Source organism: Mirounga leonina, unplaced genomic scaffold (genome assembly GCF_011800145.1).
Source record: "Mirounga leonina isolate KUSES-001 unplaced genomic scaffold, KU_Mleo_1.0 Mir_125, whole genome shotgun sequence".
Taxonomy (NCBI): Eukaryota; Metazoa; Chordata; class Mammalia; order Carnivora; family Phocidae; genus Mirounga; species Mirounga leonina.
The window spans coordinates 26,839,280-26,859,191 of record NW_023270305.1 but is presented as its reverse complement, the minus strand read 5'-3'; the positions used below and the strand labels follow the sequence as shown (position 1 = coordinate 26,859,191).

The 19,912-nt window shown below is 36.3% G+C and overlaps 1 protein-coding gene across 2 annotated transcripts in view; it reads right to left on the bottom strand.

Annotated features, from left to right (window-relative positions):
• The window catches only part of EML4 (EMAP like 4), a 147,420-nt gene that overhangs the window by 69,600 nt on the left and 57,908 nt on the right, over positions 1 to 19,912 (bottom strand). For both annotated transcript variants that reach the window (XM_035000988.1, XM_035000989.1), the window contains exons 2-4: positions 17,343 to 17,525; positions 4,667 to 4,796; positions 1,618 to 1,791 (exon numbers count right to left, since the gene is read on the bottom strand). In XM_035000988.1, the coding sequence (XP_034856879.1) occupies positions 1,618 to 1,791; positions 4,667 to 4,796; positions 17,343 to 17,525 (487 nt within the window). The remainder of the gene's footprint in view (positions 1 to 1,617; positions 1,792 to 4,666; positions 4,797 to 17,342; positions 17,526 to 19,912) is intronic.

The following is a 19,912-nucleotide window of genomic DNA, read 5'->3' as shown; positions in this document are numbered from 1 at the left end:
CATATGCTTAAATCCAAGTAAAATATCTCATAATTTGTGAAACTGTGAGTTTGTGAAAAAACCTGTACTTTTTCATAGTTATTACAAAGCTGCTGTTTTCACCTTTTATATTCTTGTGTAATTAGAGTGTATATGGTACAAATGACACTTTCTAAGTAAAATGTGGGATTAAAGGTAAAACTCTTGTGACATCCCTTAAAGACAATTTTTACCCATGATCAGAAATAAACATGACTTAACACAAGAATGTTGTATTATCAACTATGATTCCATATATTTATAAATGAAATTTTTGACTTATAAATGATTTTTCAGCTGCATTGTTAACTATCCTACCACTCATCCAGTCTCCAATACTTCTTGCAATAGTATATCCAAAGAGCAATTTAGAATGGCAAGCACATTTCCAGGAGACCTTAAGAAGCTGAAAAAAAAAAGATCTGGGACAAAGAAGATACCAAGTCAAATTAGAACCTTAAAGAGACTGATTATAAAAAAGCCACCTTTAACCACACACAATCCAAAGTTACATAACATTAATAAACTATATCCAAGAAAAACTCCATAAGACCAGGCAAAAAAATTACAAACCATTTAGATAGCATAAGAATCTGCGTGAGACACACAGACAAAGCATTTTTTAAAAGTTAAACATGCATCAATCAAATGAAGAGTGTTTTCCCAAATTTCTATTAGGGATTTGAGGCAGAATATTAAATTGATCAAATAAAAATATATTATAAATCTTTGAGGAATGGTTGTCATTTACTTTACTAAAATCCTAGCTAGTTCTGGGAATGGTTTAATACTTTCCTGAGATTTCCAAGCAGAAGTATGTTGAATAAAATATATCTATACCTAATCATAAAGCTTGAATCAGCATTTCTAAAGCAGGCAAATTTCATTAAGTTGGTCTAAATATTTGATTACAAGGCAGGTGTAGCACTGAACTCCCAGCATGCAGGTTTAGATCCCCAATTTAGGCTCACACACAATGTTAGAATGTTTCTCCCTTCTCCCCCTCTCATAACTTTAAAATATTAATTATTACAGACACAGAGAGAAGCCCTCAAGCAAGCCTTTAGCATAGAAAAGACCAGGTGAAATGGATTTATTTCTCTACTCAAGCAAGAACTTATCCTCCCAAAACCCAAAACTGAAACTGAGATGCAGTTACAATGAAGAGCCATTTGCGGAGAAGGGCCCTTGCAAGTTCAAGGTTGTAATGATGCCAAAATATGATGAGGATAATTACCTACGGCAATTTTCTGTCCATGGTTATACATTTTTATACATAGTATACATAGTTTATATAAACTTTTGTAATTTTATTATAAAAATATTGTTTGGTATTAAAATAGGTTATTATGGCCTTCCTTTCACCAAATTGTTTGTAACTGAGGTTTCCTTTTTTCCAGTTTTAACTGAGAAATTTTGACCTTAAATCTTTGTTCTCCAAAGTACTAAAATATGATTTGAGCAACAAAGAAGTGGTGGTGGTGGGGAAGCCACCAGGCTTTTCTCTTGGAATCCATGGATAGACAACTTTTCTCAAGTCACAGAATTTAGGTATCATTACAACCATTCCCTAGCTCTGTACTCGGGAACAGTTAAAACCTTTTGGTGGGAGTAGAATTCTTGCTTTCTTGATTTTGTCTGTGTATTTGGAGAGGCTGTGAAGAGGGCTGGGGAGAAGGTGATGCTCGAATTTGTGGACTTTGATCATTAGAATGAGATTCCTCTTTTTTTTCTCTCTGTCCTTGTGGTTTTTCTTTCTTTTTTTCTGTACCACTGTAAAATAAAGTATAACATGGAACACACATATTTAAACAAATAAAAGATATTTCAAACGATGGAAAAGTGATCATAGAATTAAAAATCCTAAATCATACAACTAATACAATTTACACTGCTTTCATTTAATGATGAAAATATTTCTTTGAAAATTCTGGAAGCTATTAAAATCTTCAGTAAAGAATTTATAAGAATTCTAAGGCAATATATCCTATGAAGACTGTTTTGGGACCAAGATGGCCCAATGCATTTTGCTATCATGGCAGATTTTGGGGAACAGCAGCTCTCTTAACTGACTTCAACTTACCCAAATCAGAGCATCAGTGACACCTTCCATTACCTCTGTAAAACATACTGAATGATGTGCAAGGCACACAAAACCCTATGTTTAGTAGATTATTCTGATTCCCATTTCTTCTATATATTTCTCCTCTTGCCAGTTGAGTTTTAAATTTACCAGGAATTAGGTATCCCCCCACCAATCCAGAACCTGTTTATGCCAGTTGCACTAATTATTTTAATTATGTAAATTAATTAAATACAAAGAAAACTGACAAAATACACATAGAAAAGAGAACTGTAATTTCCATGGAAACTAAGTTGAATGCCCTGGAAGACTCCATAAAATAGTTACTAAAAAAAAAATTGCCATTAAATTTTATGTAGGTGAGATAATTATACAAAGTTGAGAAAAAAAATAAGAGAAAGAGATGGGTTCTAAAAACTTGTTTTGCAAGAGTTTTAAATTTCTTAGTCTTAAAGTTGAAAGTAACAATTATAAAAAATAATTTATGGGTATATTATATGCAAGATAGTCAACAAGGAATCTAATGAGACACACAATTAGAAAGAGGGTAAGACTCTCAGCCTTTCATAAAAAAATTGACAAATCTATGTAAAATATTTAAGATATTTATGTATAAATTCTTGTGATTCTGTACTTTTGACTCTTAATTAATGAAGCACCTGCCATTCCCGATCATTGGGTAAGTCCTTATATTGCACATTTTTGACATTACAAACCAGGTGAATCAAGATCTGAATTCCATGGTTGAAAAGGCAGAAAATTATCAATTGTCTACAGTTCTTAATCAAAGGACATTTTATAATTTGACTAATAAAGTGCATAATCTACAAGGAAGTATGTTTAAGAACATTTTAAACAAATACACATAGTAAATACAATTTATCACATAGTAAGAGTTAAAAATGTTAAAATATAATTTTTTAATTAATTTAAGAGAGAGTGCGCGCGCACACATGTGTGTGGGGAGGGGCAGAGGGAGAGAATCTCAAGCAGACTCCCCACCGAGCTCGGAGCCCAACAACGGGCTCGATCCCTTGTCCCATGAGATCATGACCTGAGCTGAAACCAAGAGTCAGACGCTTAACCTACTGAGCCACCCAGGCGCCCCTAAAATACAATTTTTAAAATGACATTTAATCTGTTTCAGTTCTGATACCTTCTGACTTCAGACCTAGCCCCCAGGTGTCTCTTTATTGTTTAGTTTTTAAAAGTATGTGCTCAGAAATACAGTTCTACCTCAAAAATATCAGACTAACTTTGAAATTTAAAACTGAGTTAGAAATTCTTTCTTGTTGGTCTTCAAACTAGCCTGAATGCAGAGGCCACCAGTCTTATGTGGGCCCGGTACAACCTAAAAGAAATTTTCCTCCTAGGGATTTAAAAGCAAAGTACAGAGCACCATAAAGTAAAAAGTCAGCTGGTCTTAAGATTACTGAGTTACTATTGTGCATAATACTGATCACTGTACAGGACTACAGTTACATAAGAAAATGGGCTGAACCCAAACTATTATTAAATGCAAGGAAGTTTATTAAAAATATTAAAAATTTCCACAATGCATTTGTTTTCTTATAATTTGTCCTTTTCTCCTAAAAGGGAAGCACAGGCAATACATTTTGGCATGCTTTGGAGGGGCCTTTAAAAGGCCTAAAGATCAGGGCGCGGGGCCAGTTTAGTCATGGTGCATGTAACTCTTGGTCTCAGGGTTCTAAGTTTGAGCCTCACATTGGGGGTAAGATCACTTAAAAATAAAAGATCTTAAAAATAATAATAAAAAAATAAAAGGCCTAAAGATCTTGTCATTTCTTCACCATTCCTGCAGCTAAATGTTTAGTTAATATCTATAAATCCACACAGATGAATAATTCAGTCACTGGCATTATTTATTAAGGCAATGATTTACTATCAGTACATTTTAAATATTATTCCATTACTTAAGGTTTTTCCTCAGTTATTCTTTGAAGTAAACAGTTGTAAGATTATACAGCTGATCTCTTACGGTCTCTCCAAATTCTATATGGGATAATCTGCTAGGAATTACACAAAAGTGGAAAAATTCTGTAAGCAATTTTACTGAAATAACACACACACAACACAGTACTACAGTATTTTGAATTATGCCTTAATTTTATAGTCATGGTTAAAAAATAAAAGTTATAAAAGTGTTCAGCCTCCCACTAATATATATACTGAAGATTCTATTTCTCCTTTAAAAACTGCTGTATTAAATGCACTGCTTGCTACAGAAAATTTGCTTATATAATTAAATATTGTGATGCACATCTCATCAACAAATGTTTGTTAAAAAGAAAACAAAACGAGGAAATGAAAATACTTTCTTTAGTAAGAACGCAAAGCTTCCTCACACAACTTGACAGATACATGAGCGTAAACCCGGTGAGTACAGGCTGGGTGTCTCTATTCACAGTTAAAGAATTCAAAAGACATGCTCACTTTAATTCCATACAGCTCTATTTCATTTTTTTTTTTTTCCAAAAGTAGAATGAATTATCACTTTCAGACAATTTTGCAATGTTAGCTTTTCTTTCCCTTATAAATGGATACCTTTTAGCAGCAGATGAAAGAGTTTCTTTTCTTGCAATTGCGACAGAGCTGGTGTGGCTTGGCTTTCTGTTTGCACCACTCCCGTTGGTAATACAGGACATAGAAATAGCTTCTCGAAGGCCTGGAGGGCCTAAAAGTGGTTAAGAAAAAAACTTTACATCAAACTTCAAAATACTCCTCAAAAATTGGGAATTTAAAAAATTAAGTCCATTAGTGTTTAGAACTAAGTAAACAAATTGCTCCCTCTGGTATGCAGCATACAATATTAGTGTCTCTAAACTTAATCTCATCAAAACAGACCTATAAAAAGGCCATGCTAAATTGCTACACTGCAGCTAGACTTATTCTCTAGCGAATGGTTTGCCCTCTACACACAGCAGCTTTAAAACACATGATGCAAAGTAAATCACAAATTTCCACATTACTGATTTTCAGAAATTTCAGTTCTACTGAAGTCAAACTATTTAGAAATCCTAGAACCATAAATGTCAAATCTGACAGTTATTCCATATAAATAAAGCATAAATGTATAAAGCAACCTCGAGTAGAAGGACTGGAGTAAATATGTGATAGGTATGTTGGTGTGTTTAGGAAGATTCAAAGCTACAAGATCAAACAGCCTTTATCTACTAAGTTCATTTAAAAATTTGAGAACAGAATAGTTTTGAACTTCTGGACTCCGTTTTCTCACATACACACAAAATCTAATTTGGCCAATCTCATCTTTGCTCGCTTCTCTTCATAAAAGCACAGAGAGTAAAAAATTTTTATGTATGGAGCCTAAAATACTTGGCACCCTAGACTGTTCCATATATGATGGTGTAACACTGCATTTTTGACAAGAACAAGCTGCTAGGGGCCACTTGTATCATAATCATCTATAATGTTTCCTTAATATAGAGATTCCTAGACCTAACCTCAGACCAAATAATTCAGAAGAAAGGAAGATGGAGACCTATTGTATTTACTTTTTGAAATTTCCCATGAAAATTTTCACTTATAAGAATGTACAGTAACTTCCAAATTATGCTAACATCACCGGTCATCAGATCTGCTAGTCTGCCAAACAGGTGACTCCTTGTTGTACAGACTTTTTTTTTTTTTATTGTGGTAAAATAGCTTTAACAAAATTTACCCTTTTAAGCATTTAAAAAGGTACACAGTCCAGTGGCATTTAGTATAGTCACAATGTGTTGTGCAACCATATTCGATTCCAGAACATTCTGATTACCCCACACAGACACGCTCTACTCACTGAACAGTCACTCCCCATTCTCTCCTTCTTCCCCCCCAGCCCATGTCAACCATTAATTTGCATTATCTCTATATATCTGCCTATTCTGAATACTTCATATACATGGAATCATACAGTATGTGCTCTTTTACATCTGGCTTATTTTACTTGGCACAATGTTTTCGAGGTTCATCCATGTGGCAGCATTTATGAGTACTTTATTGCTTTTTATGGCTGAGTAATAGTCCATTGTATGAATATACCACATCTTGTTTATCCATTTATCTGTTGAGGGACATCTAGATTGTTTCAATCTTTAGGCTACTGTGAATCGTACTGCCATAAACATTTGCATACAAGTTTTCATTCGAACATCTGTTTTCACTTCTTTTGAAAGGGTATAGAACTAAGGAGTAGAACTGCTGGGTCACATGGTATTTTATGTATAACTTAATGAGGAAACATTAACACAGCAGCTGCACCATTTACAATTCTACCAGCAATGTCTAAAGTATTCTTATTTCACCACATCCTTGCCAACACTTGCTATTTTCATTTTATAAAAAAAGATATTTATCTTGCAGGGGGGAGGGCAGAGGGAGAGAATCTCAAGCACACTCCCCACTGAGTGTGGAGCCTGCTGTGGGGCTCCATCTCACCACCCTGAGATCATGACCAGAGTCAAAATCAAGAGGCAGACGCTTAATCGACTGAGCCATCCAGGTGGCCCTCATTTTTTAAAATTATAGTTAAACTTAATACAAAGTGCTCAGTTAACATTAAGTGCCATTTCACTGTAGTTTTGATTTGCATTTCCCTAATGAGAATCTCACTGAGTTTGTTGGCCAATTGTAAATCTCCTTCAGAGAATTAACCATTCAAGTCCTTTGCCCATTTTTCAATAAGACAATATGATGTAAATTATTCATAATGCTCTCTTACAATCCTTTTATTTCTGAAAGGTCCCCACCTTCATTTCTGATTTTGGCAATTTAAATCTTCCTTCTTTTTCATTCTACCTAAAAGCTTGTCACATTTGTTGTAAAAAACCAACGTTTGGTTACATTGGTTCTGTTGTTTTTCTGTTCTCTACTTCATTTATCTCTAATCTTTATTATTTCTTTCCCTCTGCTAGCATTGCATTGGGTTTAGTATTTTTCTTTTTCTATTTTTTTCAAGTTAGGTTACTGATTTGAGATCTGTTTAAGCGTAGGCATTTACAGCTACAGATTTTCCTCTGAGGACTGCTTTTGCTGTTATGAACAGCTGGTTTTGAAATATATATATATTTTTTACTTTTTGTTACATACCAAAAAAACCCATTAACCACTACATGAAAACAAACAAGCAAACAAACATATAGTCTGCAATCCACTTTTCATGCTCTTTCAATGAGGTCCCAAACCTCATCTCAAAAAGGAGATCAATCACACCCCATTAGGTATGGTACTATAGCTGTATACCTTTTACATTATTGCTATTACATCAAAACCAAAAACCAAAAAAATGCAAGTGCTGAAAAGGATGTGAAGAAACTGGAATCCTTGTGTATTTCTGGTAGGAATGCACTTGAACCTTCTGCAATCTGGCTATCATCTAACCACTCCACAGATATTTTTCTTGCCAAGATGGTGATCTTGGTTCTTTGTCACTAAATTCAATGGATACTTTCCAGTCCTTATCTTGCTCAACGTTCCTTCAGCATCGAATACTGCTGATCATTCAGGTAAGGACGGTATTCAGGCAAGGACAATGTCCTTAGTTTCAAGGACACACTGCCTTTGCCTGAATTTCTTCTTAGCTCTTTGACCATTTTTTCTCACTCTCATTTGCTGGATCTTCTTTTCCTGCTTAGATCCTACCCCCCCCACCCCCAAAATTTATTTATCTGAAAGAGAGAGCGAGAGTGCTCAAACGGGGAGGGACAGAGGAAGAGGGAGGGAGAGAGAATATCCAAGCTGACTCCCTGATGAAACAAAGTGTTTACAAAAGAGTAAAAGGCAGTTAACTAGCATCAAGGAGTTCAAAATCTTGCAAGAGAATCATACTGGCAATGAAAATATGTGGTAGGTACAGTAACAGTGATATGAACATAATATCATGGAAGTACAAAGACACATAATTCTGTAAAGATGATTAGGAACACAGAGTTCAAGAAAGATCTCCTAGAAGAAATGCACAACAAACTGTTAAGCCAGGTAAAACATAGGTGATAAGATACTTGGATCTTATTCTAGTATGTGTAAAGAAATAGAAAGAATGTAATAGCAAAGTGGGGTGTGGATGTGTGCATGGAAGGGAGGAGACAGACAAAAAGCTCTCTGTATGGTGAGAATGTAGAACAAGAGGGAAGAGTTCAGATGGCAGAGGTAAGCAACAGTCAGATTATGGAGACTTTAGTATAGAGGATAGAGACCACTACAAGGTTTTGAGCTGAAAAAAGGAATTATTTCAATTTACATTTTAGAGAAAAGCCTCTAGTGGTTATGTGAAGAGCAGATTTCAGGGCAGTGATCCAAGCATAAGATGATGGGGACCTGAAATAAGAGCCTGGTGGTATGAATGCAGAGGAGGAGTCAGTTTTAAGAAATGTTTAAGACAAAGAATAAGGAGTTCAGTTTGGGGACATTTTACAGATACGAATTCTAAAGGATATACACACAAGCAGAATAATCTAGTAAGTAGATAGACAATTCTGAAGTGAAGTCCAGATCTGGGAACAATTTGGGAACTGGCACTAATAAGTGGCTGTGAAAATCATGAAGGTAGGTGAGTGCTGATGTTACCTCCTACAAGGAAGCTTCAACTCCAGTTTAAGTATTTATCCTAGGTGCTCCTACAGAACCCTAAATTTACCTTTTTAATACCAATTACTTATAATTTTGTAATACTGATCTGTCTTCTCAGTTTACCTGAGGTCCTTTGGGGGCAAGGCAGTGTTTTTTATTTCTTTAATCTGCAGCACCTAAAACAGTGCCTTATACAAGGAAAAGATGAAGGAAATAGACACTGTCAATACAGTAAGTAGTGTGGAGTAATATTAATTATCAAACATTTGCTATGTGCTAGGCATTGTCCCAGGTACTTTACAAGTAGGTATATCCTTTAATTTTAAGCAAAATCCTAAGAGGGATTTACTATTATCATCCTAATTTTACTGCTGAAGAAATTGGAGAGATTATTGACATGCTCAGAGTTCTACTGTAGTAGGCAGTGAAATGAAAATTTGAGTCCAGGCAGAAGGAATAATAAGTAAGTAGAAAGAAAGAATTCTGCCTAATATAGAGTGACATTTTAAGCTGTGCCAGGATAACAGATAGGAATTTACCAGGGGGAGTATGGGAAAAGGAAATTCTAAGTAGATAATAGTACTAAATCATCAAGGTCCCCAGATACTAATAAAAATAGGAAGAAAAGGCCAAAAGAAGATTTTCATGGTCCCTTTCAATCCTATAGTTTAATTTGAGATAGCTCTTGGTACTGGGAATCCTTAGTATTTGGATGAAAGAGTGAATGCTCTCCCAAGGTAGAGGCAATGCAGAAGTAAAGCGAGGCAAAAAACAAAAAGAAACTGTGGGTGAATGCTTGTTTTTCAGTTGAGAAATCTAAAGTGTATTCTTTGAAAATCAGGAACTGGGAGAATGGAACATAAAAATGATTACTGCAGTTACACAAATCCATGACTGGAATGCACCATTAGAGACACACACACACACCCTCTCCTCCAGGGCTTGGGCATTATAAAGTTTGAGCCATAATCTCAAAGAGTAGCCTACAAGACTGGAAGCAACAGTAACCTCTAGTAACCAAAGGTCCAAAAGTAAAAGTTCTAATTCTGAGCAGCAAACCAGCTGAAATAAAGAGAAATTTAGGCTAAAAGTCTACAAACCAGGAAGGTACTGATTTAGTTTTAATCACAGTAGAAACCATCATAATGCCAATTAAAAGCCAACAATAATTTTTATATTTTATGATATGAGAATACTAACCATACAGTTTATATTCCTGATGGCAGACACAAGCGTATGACCTTTCTAATAACTTAGCCTGACAATTCCTAAATACTAATGAACTTCACTATACTCTAGACTCACACAGTAAAGTTATCACTAGAAACTGCTACATATTCCAAATCTCAAAATCTAGGGGCACCTGGGTGGCTCAGCTGGTTAACCATCTGACTCTTGGTTTCGGCTCAGGTCATGGGATTTCAGGGTCATGAGACTGGGCCCCACGTAGGGCTCTGTGTTTGGCATGGAGTCTGCTTGGGATTCTTTCCCCCTCCCTCCTCTCCCTCCACCACTGCTCCCCCTGCCAAATAAATAAAATCTTCAAAATCTCAAATTCTAAAATCCTGACTACCCTCATCCATAAGATCCTCTTGTTCCTGCACCTATCCCAATCCCTCTCTCTAAAGCAGTTTTTTTTTTTTTACCACAATTTCCTACTTCTAAAACTTTCTTCTTCAAGATTTTAGTTTTTGAGAGAGAGAGAGAGAGAGAGAGAAAGCACAAGCAGAGAAGGGGCAGAGGCACAGGGAGAAGCAGAGTCCCCAGTGAGCAGAAAGCCGGATGTGGGGCCTGATCCCAGGACTTTGGGATCATGACCTGAGCTGAAGGCAGATGCTTAACCATCTGAGCCATCCAGGCGCCCCTAAAACTTTCTTCTTCCCACATTCAATTTAACAAGTTCTTACTGAGTTATCCCAAGAGTAGCTATGTTAGTAAGAAACTGTCCCGCCTTCAAATAGTTTACAATCTAGCAGGAACATCAAATATACATTATCAAAACAGACACACAAAACACTTTTTTTTTTTTTTTAAAGATTTTATATATTTATTTGACAGAGAAACACAGCGAGAGAGGGAACACAAGCAGGGGGAGTGGAAGAGGGAAAAGCAGGCTTCCTGCTGAGCAGGGAGCCCGATGCAGGGCTTGATCCCAGAACCCTGAGATCATGACCTGAGCCAAAGACAGACGCTTAATGACTGAGCCACCCAGGCGCCTCCACAAAATACTTTTTAAGCAATTCCAAGAAGAGACAAAAATGGAAGTATTTTCAGCAAACAGTTTGAGCTTTATAAATAATGAGAAAATATTTGATCATGAGAAGGGTAAAGGTAGTCAATGGAGGAACTCTAGTTGATATTCAAAATCTTTTATTTATCTCAAATTCTCTATCATATGCCCCACAGCTCCAACTGCAGACCTCTTCCACTCTCTTCATATAGTCAAGCTCCTCTCCTTTTGTCTCACAGGAAGATGTACTTTAGTCATTTTAACTCCTAATGGCTACTAGTTTTTTAAAAGTATATTTTGAGCTGGGTTCACCTGGGTGGCTCAGTCGCTTAAGCATCTGACTCTTGATCTCAGCTTGGGTCCTGAGCTCAGGGTCATGAGTTCAAGCCCAGGATGGAGCCTACAGAAAGAAAGGAAGGAAGAAGGGAAGAAGGGAAGGAAGGAGGGAGGAAGGAAGGAAGGACGAAAGACAGAAAGACAGACAAGTATATTTTGAGTTAAAATGACCAAAGAAGGATTTGACCTTCATATAGAAATGGAACTCTGGAAACTGTGATGGCGGCCTGGTCTGAGGCAGTATCAACTCATATACTTCTATATACAAAGAGCATCTCAGAAGTCTGATCTGTTGTCAAATAATAAAGCACTCTCCCATCTCCTCCTACAATTACCAGTCATTTTAGCCCAAAGGCCCACCAGGGAAATTCACACCTTCTAACCTGATCAGTGTAATTTACTTATCAACAGCATTTATAGCAAACTTATGACAATCTCTATCTTCTCCCAAATATTACTTGGAGTAAGAGGCAATGATACAGACCTGTGCCTATATGCTACCCCAGATTCTTTATAATTAGGATTGTTTTCTTTTAGAAAGCTGACATCCTCTACAGCTTAATTTTGCCTCTGGGTTCTCTCATTTCTCAAGTGGCATTTGCAATGCTTGATACTTTTGATTTACCAGCAGTTTCCTGGTTTAAAATGAGTGATTCCCACCTTCAGATAAATCTGACTCCTTTGCTTGTATATCACTGTATACTAACAGCTTGTCTTCACATAATGCCACTGGGCTGTATTCTCAAATTACATTCATCTGGTCACCCCAAGAGGTCTTAATGGGTTTCCCAGGCACCAGCTGTGACAGAATTTGTCCTCCTGGCAGTTAATACTGCCAAAGTGTTCCCTGGGCCTTGCTGTTTGTTCCACAGCACAGGTAATTTTTTTTTTCTTTTGGCAGGAACTCAGTTGCAACTGCTGCATATATTATGAACACAGGCCATCAAAAGGAAAAATTCTCCAATAGAAAAGAAGGTATATGAGAAACTTAAAAACTGTTAGGAAAACTTTCTACCTCAGATAAGCGTCTAGCACAATATCCTCAAGAAAAAATAGGGCTTAGCTTTTAATACTGCTGGCACACGGGAGAGGATAAACTAAAAGAGAACTAAAAATACTGAAATGACTAGTTAGGTGTATTTCTGATTTTGGCATTTACTGAATGGCAATACTACTATGAAGTGACACAGTAGAATATCATTAAGCCATCAGCATACACACCATTAACAGTTAGTTTTAGTCATACCTAAAGTCAAATCATGCCCTCCATATCACCACCATCTACAAAACTAGTTGACTTTATCAATAAGGAAGCTGACTACACTTTTAACCACAGCTTCCTAAAAAGGTTTCACACTTACTTATCCATGGGGTTTAGCCTGACTTCTAAAGAAAAATCCTCTAGAAAATGTAGCTATCTTAAGAAGATAGTGATTACTGTCCTGTCAGTAATTTACATGGAAGTGAATATGATAAACTCTAATTTCAGAGGACTAAAAAAAATTCACATAAGATAAAAATTTTCCACAGTATGGGAAATTACCTTTTCAATAAAGAAAAAAATACAAAATACCCACAAAATAATTTAAATTTTTAAAAAAAGTATTTTATAAAAAAATTAGAAAATACTTTGCTTAAAATGTTTATTCCAAATATTCGTATAATTAATATATTAATCCTATTTAATATGAAAACTGACAGTTGATTAGGGCACCTTGATGGCTCAGTCAGTTAACTGACTTTTTTTTTTTTTAAAGATTTTATTTATTTATTTGAGAGAGAGAATGAGAGACAGCACGAGAGGGAAGAGGGTCAGAGGGAGAAGCAGACCCCCCCGCTGAGCAGGGAGCCCGATGTGGGACTCGATCCCAGGACTCCAGGATCATGACCTGAGCCGAAGGCAGTCGCTTAACCAACTAAGCCACCCAGGTGCCCCAACTGTCTGACTCTTGATCATGTCATGATCTCAGGGTTGTGGGATCGAGGCCAGCGTCAGGCTCTGTGCTCAGCATGGAGTCTGAGCTTGTCCCTCTCCCTCTGTTCCTCACCCTGCTCTCTGTCTCTCTCTAAAATAAAAAAAACCCAAACTGATAGTTGATCTATTAGGTTATATACATTTGTCAAAGGTGAAGAATCACCTAATATTTTTTCCAATTATTTCTACTGTGTACTATATGTAAACTCCAAGATAAAGCTGTTTAGAATTTCCAATAATAAATTATAAAACTTTAAATATGTATTTCTCTTGATGTCTAAATATCAATCTTGGGGTGGGGGGCGCCTGGGTGGCTCAGCCATTAAAAGTCTGCCTTCAGCTCAGGTCATGATAGAGTCCCACATCGGGCTCCCTGCTCGGCGGGAAGCCTGCTTCTCCCTCTCCCACTCCCCCCTGCTTGTGTTCCTGCTCTCGCTGTCAAATAAATAAAATCTTAAAAAAAAAAAAAAAATCAATCTTAGAAAACATAACTGGTCAGGAAAATTTCTCCACTAAAGGGAACTAGAGTAATTGATTCTTAACAATGAATTATGCTCACCTCTAAAATAACATTTCCCCAAATTATTATATAATCAACTCCCCCATTAATCGATTTTATGGATAGCATTTCAGTCTGGGCCTAAAGTAATGAAGTAACTTAAAGAATAATCACTAATGGACCCCATGTCAGAATGTAACCGTGTTGGCACATTTTAAGAATAGCAGTCATAGTAAACTTATGAAGTAGAATCAATGGAAAGGAGCTCCATATCTAATTAATAAAGTTACTAATAAGAATTAAGAATTGGTAGTATGTGGTGGAAAAAAGTTCCAATACAGCAGCTGCAGGTGGCTCTGTAACTCCAGAACTGGGGTAAGTCTCAATTAAAGAGCCTTAAATAAAATTGATCCTAAATTCACTTCAGAGACAAAGAACTAAGGACAACTAAAAAAAATACTAGAAAGAGTAACTTACAAAAAGTATGTTCCTGGAGAATAGGAACTACAGATATTTAATTGTATTTGTATTTTATGACACCAAAACAGGTAAGTGCTAAGTAACTGGTATATCAAACTACCGTCACCTACCAAATTTTTTAAAAGCGGTCTTTAAATTTCTCTATATTTTTTTTACTGAAATACCTTGATAAATAAAAAAAAAAAATCAGAAAAAATATTTAAATTTTTCTCAACATAAAATTACAACGTGCTGTTGTTTAAGCCTAATAAAAAATTCTTAATTTTTAAAACTAATATGAACTATTTAAAATAAGCTTTCAAAAATACTGTGGGGCGCCTGGGTGGCTCAGTTGGTTAAGCGACTGCCTTCAGCTCAGGTCATGATCCCAGGGTCCTGGGATCGAGTCCCGTATCGGGCTCCCTGCTCTGCGGGGAACCTGCTTCTCCCTCTCCCACTCCCCCTGCTTGGGTTCCCTCTCTCGCTGTGTCTCTCTCTGTCAAAAAAATAAATAAAATCTTAAAAAAAAAAAAAAAATATTGTGGATAATAACCAAACACTGCATCATTTTCTCTTTCAGAATTAAAGTACTTATACAGGGTGCCTGGGTGGCTCAGTCGTTAAGCGTCTGCCTTCGGCTCAGGTCATGATCCCAGGGTCCTGGGATCGAGCCCCGCATCGGGCTCCCTGCTCCGCCGGAAGCCTGCTTCTCCCTCTCCCACTCCCCCTGCTTGGGTTCCCTCTCTCGCTGTGTCTTTCTCTGTCAAATAAATAAAAAAATCTTTAAAAAAATAAAAAAAATAAAGTACTTATACAGAGTCAGAAGCTGAGGGTACATAACATCAGTTATAGATGGTAAGCATATTCTTTCTCTACAACAAGTTTACCTTCCCTGTAAAGCCCACATACATCAACTGATCTGGCTCCTCATTCTACTCTAACTCCAGAATCCTTTATTAAAATCAATTTATAACTAAATAAAGTTTTGCCTGGCTTGATCTTGGCAGTCCTCAAAAAAATTTAAAGATTGCAATATAACATTATCAGCCAAAGTGGTTTCTATTAAATCTCTTGCTAAACTCACCCCTGTCACTGAAACATTTATCTTACTAACCACTAATGGAGAAGATCAATCCAGCCACCTCTCTATTATTAACTACCTAGGCCTAGCGTCTTTGAGGGTGGGAGGTCTAAGAATGGGAATCATGTTGTATATCTATACCACATTCTCTTTATCCATTCATTTACTCAAAGTACAGCATAGGGAATATTGTCACTAATGTAATAATGTATGGTGACAGACAGTGACAACACTTATGGTGAGCACTGAGTATAAATAGAATTGTTGAATCATGATACTGTACACCTGAAACTAATAGCATTATATGTCAACTATATGCTTCAAAAATAAAAATTAAAAATAAGTTAAAGAAGAAAATAAAAAAGAAAGAAAAAGAATGGGAACCACAAAGCCAGGCAGAATGAACCACCTCAATGCTTTCAAGGTGCCTCAGCATCTTTTTCATGTCTACGGTCTTCCATTCTCTCATCATTCCAACTCACCCTTTTCACCACCTAGGAACAGTCTTATCTTCTTAAAGAGCATCACTGTCTCCTGAGGAAGAGTGCTAAGGAATGAAAAGTGCCAGCCCTAACAACTGTGAATATTTAGTAGCCCCATTCAGTTTTATCTCTTTCCAGTCTATCTCAGAAGAAGTAGTCTTCTAAGGTCAATAGTTTCTTACCTGCTCTATGATCCTTGTTCAAACTCTGAGGAAACTTGCCTCATCAATTACTACCCCCCACTGACACCCCCACTAATATCATCCTCCTCTTTTCTGCCTCTTTGTCCTCAACATATCTTTGAGCTTGAGTCTCTAACATCTTAAAAAATAAAAAAGCTGACCTTCAATTTAGCATCTTCCTCTAGCTACTACCATCTTCCCCTCCCAGGCAAATTTTTTGAAAGTGTGGCTACAGTTCCACAATTCTCCTCAACTGCTGCTTCTCAAAATACTAAATTTGAGATGCAATCCTATCACTCTACTACAATTGCTTGTGGAGGTTTCTAGTAATCTCATAATTGCCAAATCCAATGGTCACCTCTCACTCTCTGTTTTATTCAACCTCTTTGTAGTATCTGGCAACATGCATCACTCTTTCTTTGCTGAAATACTAGAGCTCCCAACACAACAATCAGGAACCTTATTCTCATTTTACATCCTCCTTCTATGGCTTCAACTATTACCCATAAGCTGAATATTCCCAAGTTCTTACTGCTAGCCAAAACTAGCGTGAACACTAGACCTGCAATTCAGCTATCTATATGTGTCTATCTCCACACCATATATACCACAAACTCAACATTCAGAAACAGAATTCATAAATAGCCTCATTTTTCCCACTGCCAAAATGGGGGATAATTATGCCTATGTCTACCTACTCTATGAAAAAAATCAGGAAGATATGTGAAATAATAGAATCAATTGCTTGATTAACATGAAAGAATTTTAAATTCTTTCTAGGTGGTTGGAGGCAGGGAAAGGCCACAGGATATCTGCTCCAAACTCAGAATAACAGCATCCTAATGACTTTCTCTCAACCTGCAAAAACTCTCAATATCTAGAAGTTAAAATTAACATTGTACTGGGGTTGGTAATGAGTCTCAGAGTTTAAATTCTTCAGGATTCTGCTCACCAATGACCAATGAAGGCTTGGAATAAGGATATTTAAATTATGATGACTTTTATAATTTCTGACTCAAAAAGGACATATGAGTGCCTACCTGCTATGTTCAAGATATAATACTATAATTACTATGGGAGACAGAAAAAGAAGATTCAGTTCCTGCCACTAGTAAATTTGTTATCTAATTGGAATATACTAAATTCACACAAATATTATGAAAGCCTTTAAGTACAATCAGTAGTATTATAAAAAAAATTCCCATTTAAAATAATAAATAGTAAACTTTCGGAATTTCTTGGGAATACAAAAAAAAGAAAATGAAAAACTATAGTCACAGTTAATCCAAAAAAGAAATATAGTTTATACTCCCAGTTTCAATGTCACTGATAAAATAGACAAGTTTTATATATTACTGCAAAGAAAGTGTTTCAAAAAGCAAGATTCTTCCTACTTTAATAATAATTACCTTTACTTGGAACTGATTTTTTTACTGAGGCTACATGATCTTCAGAGATTGCAAGACGCCTCAAAACATCAGCCAAAGCTGCCTTTAGCACAGTGATTTCATCTTCTTGTTGCTGAACTCGTAACTCAAGAGCTGAGAGGCGATCTTGAACGTCAGATGTACTTGCAGCAGAAATACTATCATCTATAAAATGAAGAAAATACGGATTTTTTAAAGTGAACTGTTTAAGAAAGAATTTAACAACAAATCAGATCTATTCAGGTAAGTCTTTAAAAAGATGATAAAAATTGGGGAAAAAACCAAAACCACCAGTTTTACACAGATTAACTTCTGTAAATATTTTCATAGCTATTTGAATGAATTAAAAATAGTAAAAGTTAATATATCTGACGCATAATTAAAATTATGAAAATTTTCCCCATGATCAAACTTTCCCTATTATTATACTATCGCCTTAATTGGTTTTTCATCAAAACATTCTCCAAATATATCACTTTGGAGACTTCTGGAAACTTGCAAGACAATAAACTATCTAAAGCATCCTTTTTTTTTTTTCTTTAAAGATTTATTTGAGAGAGAGAGTGTGCACACTAGCAAGCGGGGGTGGGGATAGGAGTGGGGTAAAGGCAGAGACTCTTCAAGCAGACTCCCTGCTGAACATGCAGCCTGACTCGGGGCTGGATCTGAAGACCCATGAGGTCATGACTGGAGCCAAAACCAAGAGTCAGACGCTCAACCGACTGAGTCACCCAGGCACCCCACCGAAACATCCTTTTTAATCACATCATTATGCTACTTCTCTATGAAAATAAGGAGTATAAATCACTTCAGTTTTCCTTTATGTATCAGATCGGGAACCACTCACATTCAGCATCAATGATCAGAAAAAGCACTCTTTATTTCAGTCTTTACTATTACACTCCCCCAATACTACAAAATACTGCTATATATTCTTGCTGTTCTTTCTTACCCACTGATGTCCCAACCTCTTGGGAAAAAAAAAAAAAAGTGTGGTTTCTACAGAGTAGATAGCTAATACTTAGCTGCCTTAGGTATGTAATAACAACAACAAAAAGACTAAACAAAGTTTAGCTACAACATAGCAATTACAAACTACTTCCAAAGCTATGTATCTTTAGAATACACTGTTTGTTTGGTCAGTCATAACCCAAAACTACAGAAATTCCAATTGTTGTTGGCTAATTCCTATAAGCAGGAAAATTCAGAGGGGAATTCAGATTCTTACATAAGAATGGTTTGCACCAGAGTGATATAAACTGGATCAGTCATTCGCAGAATAAGGCACAGTGTGCCATTTTTATCATATTGAGGTAATGTACTATCCATCTTCTTAAAAAGACAATTTAACTCAGAGTTAAAAGAAAAAAAAAACCTTCAGCATTTCCATTTATTATGGAGCAGTAAACAATACTCACATTTAGGATCATATATGCCTAAAAACCTCTCAGGAATACATATGTACTCTCTTCTGCCTTTAGAGGTGTTTCATGGACAATCTTTGAGAAGTACTGGTATGGAAGGAAAATTATCTTCAATTTAGATTTTAACAACAATTAGTTGTATAATCTCAGGCAAATTATTTTACTTTTTTGAACCTCAATTTCTTCATATTTAAACAGGTTATGAGGAAGGTGCCTAGGACATGTCTGACATCCAATAAATGTTAAGATACAACAGAAGAGTACAAAAGTTGTAATTTGAGACTTTGGGTGCATTTTTTTACATAAAAGGCAGTTCTGTCAAACTCTCAGATGCTTAAGGACTAGTAAGAACAAGTCCATTTCTAACTTCAGAATTTTTAATATTTGAGGTTTTTTTTTTTTTTTTCCATTTCCATAGTGGTCCAGCTAAACTCTAGCTGAGCCACACTCTGTGTGTGTTATTACGTCACTATTATTTTTTTAAGATTTATTTATTTGGGGGGAGAGAGTGGGAGAATCCCAAGCTGACTCCATGCTGAGTGTGGAACCTGACACGGGGCTCAATCTCATGACCCTGAGCTCATGACCTGAGCCAAAACCAAGAGTCAGACACTTAACCGACTGAGCCCCCCAGGCATCCGTATGTCACTATTATTTTTGTCTGCCCAGAATGCTTTCCTATTTTCCTTCTTCTGGTGGGAAGAACAGCAGCTCTTCTCTTCTGTGGAACTCCACCATTTTCTTAACTCCCATCAGAGCCATTAATCAATGATGCCTTGTTAACCCCTCTACCACCCTACACTATTAATAGGCTGAACCATACGAAATGGCTTTTTTAGTTGGTAAAAAAAATATGATTAACTATTAGCAATTTCATATGGTTTAATCTAATACTACCTACAGGAGTGGTTGTGAGATATGGGATAGGCCAAATGGAATCCTCCCAAGTTTCCCAAAGAGGAAACTGTAGCCATTCCTTCTTGGTTTGCTAACTACAAGGACAAAGACCTAGAGCCATTAGTGACAGAGTTTTGACTGCCCTGAGATCCAGTTCTAATCTCTGAAGTCCTGGACCTTCAATTCTCAGAGATGCTCTAATATTCCTCCTAGCTAATTATGTAACCTAAT